A 7431-nucleotide genomic window follows, 5' to 3' on the forward strand; every position below is an offset into this window, starting at 1 on the left:
ATCTCTCTTGCCTGCCTATTGCGCTCTGCAGGGCAACGATGCACCTCATCACTGCAGGAGGGGTGGCGGGGAGGGGGAGGGAGGGAGGGAGGGAGGGGTCGAGAAAAGGGTGGGTTGTGAAACAGGAAATGTCCCGACGGGGCGCAACGCGGCCTGGGTCAACTCGTCTCAGATGGCATCGTGATTTTCGCGATGCTCTTTGCAAAACAGGCGGTCAAATCAACGGAAACTCAAACACTATTGTTTTGGCTGTTGGTAGTATTTCCGTTTCACAATGTTGGTGTGGTCAGGAGACAGCCAAATATCCGGCCCAATAACATACCCCGCATGTTTAAAGGGAGTACGCGGACAACTTCAAGGGTCGACTCCGGCTGCTGGTGACCAGCCTGGCTCGGAGGCAGCAAATGGATGCCTTTCTGACATCAGGGGCAGCATAACTCTTCTCTCTTTACTACAAAGACAGAAGCGGTTGATGTGACCTACATAGTATGTACGTGCTTTGGAAGTGGGGTGAAATAGCCACGGTCTACTCCAGAGAGCACCATCTTTTTTTCTTTTTTTTCCATCAACGCCCCTCCTTGGCCTTTTTCTTGTCTCGTCTTTTTCTGGGAAAAGGAGGAATGATGATCCTCCGGGCTATTCTATGTCCTTCACCTCCACGATGACTCGCTGCACAGTTGGCATCCCTATTCACGTGGCCATTGGATACACAGCGAAATTGTCCAAAAAAAAAAAATCAGGAAAACATGACAAAAGTATGGATTGTCCTAAAGATTTCTGAAACTGATTTGCACTTTTCTTCTTTCTAGAGGGTATTCACAGGCTGCTCACTGACGTGTGAACCCCTGACACTTCCACAAACACGCCGAGAGTGGGGCTGCAGCTGGCTTTACTCATGGTGCCAAGTGAAGAAAAAATAAAAAATAAAATAGTAATAATAATAATACACACTGCGGCTCTTCCCTTCTCTGTCCACACGAACACACCGAGGACACAACCGAAGAGAGAGAGAGAATAGCTCTGAAAGCGATGACAGACCTGAGGGGAAAATCTGAATTGTGTTTCAGCGTTTCAGTCACGGCATGACCGCACCTGGACTGGGACGCGCGCGCACGCACGCACCGCGAGAACAGCTCGCGCGTCAACCAGTTCATTTACAGGCCAAGTGATAATCGATACACAACGGTTAAACGGCGCGGTTGCGTAGCCTCGCGTATCGTTGTAGGGCGCTCAACAAAAGAGGGTGCCCCCAAGTTTTTCTCCGAGCCAATTAAAAAAGGCGACGGTGCGGCCGCTTCACGCGATCCGGTTCACCGCGAGAGTTTCAAACCTCGGCCAACGGACACGACAGGTCAAGACGCGCTCCGGCGTTGGCAGCGCACGTCGCAGGTCAAGTGTCGCGGATTGAGACGCAGCCCGCGGAGGGGAGGGGAGGGGAGGAGGGGCGGGAGAGGCGGCGGGGATGCGGCGGCTGAGCAGCCGGGCAAGCTGCGAGGGACTTGACCAAACTCCTTACCTGCTCCGACACCGGCAGCTTGCAGGACTAAAGTCAGGCCGACCACGGCGGGTAAGACGGAATTCCAAACCCATCGTTTCGTTTTCCACCTGGTGGACCACCGTCTCATCTCCATTGTTAGCGCCCGCAGCTGTGCAAAAAACAAAACAAAAAAAAACAACAAAAAAAGCCCGGGCGACTATAAATAAAACTTCCACAATCCACAAAACGTGTGTTATGTTTGTGTTACAAGAGCCATGTGTGGAGGAAAAAAGAAAAAAAAAGAAGAAGAAAAAAAAGAAAAAAAGGGGGGATCACTAGATGCTTCGTAAAGCCGGGTCCGCTGCCCCTGAGCCCGGCTGTCAGGCTGAAGGTGAAGCGGGTCTCATGGAGGAACGCAGACCGCTCGGTTCCCTGAGAGTAAGCGCTGCGAAGCCTGAGGTGCGAGGCTGTCCGGAAAACTGACACCGGAAAATCCTCCGTTCATCAAATCCCCGGCCCGGAAAGTTGTCTTAGGCCCCGCCCCCCCTCCTCCTCCTCTGAGAGAGAGGTCCTACGAGGGAAGGGACGTCGCTTCGATGCGCGATGTAATTAAAGGCTACTTTTGGGCACCGAATGCAAGGGAGGCAATAATGCACCCCCCCAACACACACACACACACACACACACACACACACACACACACACACACACACACACACACACACACACACCCTATTACACCACAACCATGCAGTCAGATGGACTACGGTCCGTCGTTATAAATAATACAGCCAGGCAAGGAATTTCACCCATTTCCCCCCAAATTGCCTCCATTAATATGAGAGATCATCATTATCTGGGTTATGAATGGCGATGGAGCAGGATGTAGGCCACGGTGGGGGTGGGGTGGGGTGGGGTGACTGGCCTCTCCAGTAAATACAAATGAGGTGGTGGGCCGGAGCGATTGTTTTAGATATTTCCCGAATGCCCCCAGAATGTCTAATAGAGATGAAGTAGCCCCTATGTTTGGCCGGCGTTTTATATGGGAGCCGCAGTGGCCAAAAGGGAATGTTTTCCAGATTCTAGGAGGTTCCTCAAAGAGCCCCCGAAGCTCTTCTTCTTTTTTTTAAACTTTTTTTTCTTTTTCTTTTTTTGGACAGCGGCGCTGCAGAGGTCTGAAAATAATAAATGGCAGAAGATGATTGGAACGAGGAATGGAAGCACAGGTGGTAGCCATAGAGTCCTGCCCTTGATTTGGTTTTCCTCGGCGTGACGCCGACAGACGGATTGGACAGTGTGATGGCAGCGGTCGTCGCGCAAAACCGAAACCACATTTGGGGAAAACGTCGTCAGTGTCCTCACGTGTTATCGCGCGGCACGAATTAGACCCCAAACTCGCTCCGCGAAAAAAAGAAGAAATTAGCACGACGACGTGACTATTGGGGACGCTGTAACGCGCAGATGCGGGCAGAGTGAAGAACTGCCATTAGGGGGTGGCGCGCGTGCGCCGTGTCGCGTTAGGATTACGTATTCGCGGAGCATAGTCCACGCAAAGCCACCAATGCAACACCTGGATCTACTCTTAAAATGTTATTCAGAAAATGCAGCTGCGTGCTCGTCTGGTTCTGATTAGCTGCTTTGGACTAAAGAGTGGATAAGTCTGGTCTCCTAATTCTTTAGAGTCGTATCAGTTTTTTCTTTTAACTTTAAATATTTATCCGGGAAAAAGTTTGCCGAGAGCACGCACGCTTGCTGTATGTATACGTGCGTGCGTGCGCGTGCGAGTGCGTGTTGCTCGGGTGAAAACACGTCTTCAGATTTGTAAAGTCAAACCCGTTCACATCAGCGAGCAGCTCTGCACGACCGCCGCTATCCGCTGTCAGCTTGTTGGGACGGTGTATGTTAAAAGCCTTGCTCCGGGCCAGACTTGTGGAAGTTGGGGTAAAGGAAAATGTCACTCATTTATATTCTCCTGCGGTTTACGAGGGGGGGCGGGGGAGGGGGGGGACCAGGTCCAGAAAGTAAAAGTCCTAACCATGTGTTTGCTCCACACATGTACTACACCAGCTGAATGAAATGAACCCCAGCCCTCAGCCAGGTAGGGGGATGAAATCAGCTGATGTAGTTCATGGGTGGAGCAAATACACGGTCTGGACTTTTACTTTCTGGACCGGGTTTCGCCGCCTCTGGTTAGGGGATATGTGTCAGCAGTCCTAAAGCACTAATAATGTTCTCCATACCCGAGTGCTTGCTGATGAACACAGGACTTGCAGATCAAATGCATGATGCCTTTGGTGGAGCATGCCAACATAACCAGGGTGACGGCAGTTCGATTCCCGTTTGGACTGCTCGTAGTGATACTATATGCCCTCTGACAACACCATCATTACCCGAGAAAGCCACCGCGCTGACTTGATTCATCTGATTATCAGATAAACAACACTAGGCCTTTGCTCACTCTGTCCATGTTAACATTTTAGTCTTGTCTTGGCAGCACGGTGGCCCGGTGGTTTAGCACTGCTGCCTCGCCGCAAGAAGGTCCTGGGTTCGAACCGCAGGCCGTCCCAGGCCCTTTCTGTGTGTGGAGTTTGCATGTTCTCCCCGTGTCTGCGTGGGTTCCCTGCGGGTGCTCCGGTTTCCTCCCACCATCAGAGAGACACGCACGTTAGGGTTAATACTCCTGTCTGTGCCCCTGAGCAAGGCAGTGGAAAGAAGAAGTGGAGTTGCGTCCCCGGGCGCTGCAGCTGCCCACTGCTCCTATACAACAGGACGGGGTACATGCAGAGAACACGTTCACTGCAACCATGCATCATGCAACCATGCATCATGCACAGTGCAACCATGCATCATGCAACCATGCATCATGCGTCATGCACCGCGCAACCATGCGTCATGCAACCATGCAACCATGCATCATGCAAACCATGCATCATGCAACACGCAACCATGCAACCATGCATCATGTCAGATACTGCTGGTGCAATGCAGAGATGGTGAACCTAGACCACATATCAAGGGATTGCATATATACAAATCACATTATATGTATGTGTGTGTGTGTGTGTGTGTGTGTGTGTGTGTGTGTGTGTGTGTGTGTGTGTGTGTGTGTGTTTGTGTGATTATAACGGAAATCACATTATTTCATCCATGTTCATTTCATCAGAAATATTGCTTTTAAAGCGATTGCTCCTATAAACTGGGGTGTTTCTGCACGTGTAAATGCGCTTCCCACACTGCCAGCCTGTTTCCGTCCAGCTCACCAGACCAAGGGACCGGGTCAGTCGTCACACTGATTTGTCTTTAGAAACGCTTAAAACTGGTGCAAGGAGGGAAACGACACCCCCCCCCCCAGATCCCCCTGGCGATACTGAACGAGTTCTGGGGTTGCACTACACCCTATTATATATATGTGTGTGTGTGTGTGTGAAGGGGCAACTACTGTGAGGTGGCTTGGTGTCTGCACCCGGTCACAGCAGGAGTGTCCCAGGTTTGATCCCCACCCGTCTGAGTGGAGTCGGCACGTGCCTGTGATCTGGTTCGCTCCCACAGTGCAACACGTATGCACGCCAGGTGAACTAGAGGCTCCGCGTTTTCCACAGGCAGGGCGGGTGTGTGTGTGAGTGACAGCTGCGTGCATCGGGCCCCCTGCGTCCGACATGTGGCTTCACCCTACCGGAGGACTCCGGGTGCAAGGACTCGACCGTCACGGCACTCTGAGTGAGAGGTAAACGGGTTCTCCGGAGAGCTTTACTGACAACATACCAGCGCTACGTATCTATTAAGCTAATTAGTAAATTAGTGGGCCAGTCTTCTGACTACAGGCCGCGGGAAAACGTCCGAGCGCCCTTTTTCATGTTGTGCGCGGGGGCCGCGGCCGAGCGCGGAGAGGAGGCTTAATTTGAGGAAACCCTTCCGCAGAGGAGCGGCGGCGGACGCCGGACGAGCGACAAGCTCGCGTCGCTCCGCGTCCCTTTGAAATGGATCCGACCCTGGACGGACCTGCGCTGCAGACGAGAAAGTACAGGCGGCGGTCCGAGTGCCCCTTATAGTGCCTGGTTTTCCAGAAGCGGTCTACAATTTTCGGCAAGACTGGATTCTGGGGCTGCGCTTGTTCTGCAGTTGCAAGCGTGTGATTACAACCGAAGCCTTTTCCCCTGCCAACGTGCACCCAGATGACACGGTATAATTATTCTATAATAAGTAGAGCAGCCCCGGCCCGGCGCGGCCCGGCCCGGCCCGACCCGGCCCGGCGGCCCGGGGCAGCTATAAAAACACGCACGTCTTGGAAACGTTGCCCGGCGGGCGGCTTTGTTTCGCTATTGGAGGCACAGCTTCTAATCACAGCGCCTCCGAGCTGGAGGAGGGGAGGAGGGAACCGACCCACTCGGAGCCCCTTGCCAGGAAAACGGCAGAGATGGGGCAGGCTGACAGATTTAGGGCCCAGAAGTCATGTAGGGCGCCGTACTCTCACCTCCTCTTACCCTTTTCTTAACCCCCCCCTCTCTTTTTCTTTTCTTTTCTTCTTTTTTTTTTAACTGCGCTAAGGACGCTGCGCGTAATGGAGTGCACACCCAACAACGCGCCGCTGCTGATGAACCTCGTTTTAACAGGCAGGCGTACACGCCGTCCCTCCCACCGCTGGAACACGCTGTCACCACCCCGCTTCTGACGACCCCCCCCCTCTCCTCCCGTCCGCCACCTAACTAGACTCCCCCCTCTCCCGTCCGCCACCTAACTACACCCCCCCGTCCGTTTCCTAACTAGATGCGTGTAGGAATTTCCCCCATGCCACATCTCCCTGTCACCCCCCCCTCTTCTGACGACCCCCCCCCGTCCGCCTCCTAACTAGACCCCCCCTCCCTCCCCCGCCCGCCTCCTAACTAGATGCGTGTAGGAATTCCCCCCATGCCACATCTCGCTGTCAGTAGTAATAAAGTGATACGGGAACCGATGGAGATAGATCCCCCCTTGGCGCGTGCCTCCTGCCCCCCCCCCACATGGCGTTTCACGGCGCAGGCCCAGCCGCACGCGGCCGTGCCCTTGCAGGGCGGTGGGGGCTCGAACCGGGCGGGCTCCGACTTGGAGGGCCAGCCCGAGGGGACGACCCGCGGGCGTCGACGACGTCCCGCCGCCGGCGCCGGCAAGGGTGAACAGCGAGCGGGACAGCTCAGAACGATGTGGGTCCATCTGGTCCAAAGTGGGTTACATATTTGTGATGTAAAAAAAAAAACTTCTCATGCTCACTATCAACCCCCCCCCCCCAAAACGTTCTGGGTCCAGATGGAAGCGTTTGAGTCGGCGCTCACAAGACGGCAAACTGGTCTGGGTCTGGAGCTGCAGCCTCCAGACCGCCGTTAATCTTATCAGGGGGAGGTGAAGCCTCACGCGCTCATGTGTCCCCGTGTATTGTGCCGCCGCACAGCAGCGCAGCGAGCGGTGGGTGGCGGCCCGCTGGAGGTGGAGAAGGATGCATACTAGACATTACAGACCGCACAACCACCGACAGGAATGTGTGATTGTCTAGGCATGCTTATTATAGCTGCGAGTGGTACCCGAAAAGCCTTACCTAATGGCAGCTGAGAGGGAGGGGGAAGTGGAGGCTCACTTTCGATTTTCATAAGGTTACTTGCCTTTTTTTTTTTTTTTTTGTCAAGTCATCGCTTGCTGAAGGTGTGTGTCCAGAGAGAGAGGAGAAGAAGAAGAAGAAGAAGAAGAAGAAGAAGAAGAAGAAGAAGAAGAAGAAGAAGAAGAAGAAGAAGAAGAAGAAGAAGAAATGGGTGGTGGACATTTGGTCGCTCTCTCAGTGATGCCTGTACATTTACTTTTCAGTCAGTCTATCTATCTGTCTGTCTGTCTGTCTATTATTCTGTCTGTCTATCTATCTATATGTTTCTATTATTTTGTCTGTCTGTCTGTGTCTGTCTGTCTGTCTATCTATCTATTTGTATCTATTA

The 7431-nt window shown here is 53.1% G+C and overlaps 1 protein-coding gene across 1 annotated transcript in view; it reads right to left on the reverse strand.

The window, feature by feature from the left end:
• Positions 1–2007, reverse strand: part of LOC130123817 (collagen alpha-1(XI) chain-like) — a 116841-nt gene extending 114834 nt beyond the window's left edge. Inside the window, exon 1 of the mRNA XM_056293117.1 lies at positions 1517–2007. Coding sequence (XP_056149092.1) covers positions 1517–1631 — 115 coding nt within the window. The 5' untranslated portion in view covers positions 1632–2007. The remainder of the gene's footprint in view (positions 1–1516) is intronic.
• Between the last annotated feature and the right edge of the window lie 5424 nt (positions 2008–7431).

Source organism: Lampris incognitus, chromosome 14, assembly GCF_029633865.1.
Source record: "Lampris incognitus isolate fLamInc1 chromosome 14, fLamInc1.hap2, whole genome shotgun sequence".
In the NCBI taxonomy this organism is placed as follows: domain Eukaryota; kingdom Metazoa; phylum Chordata; class Actinopteri; order Lampriformes; family Lampridae; genus Lampris; species Lampris incognitus.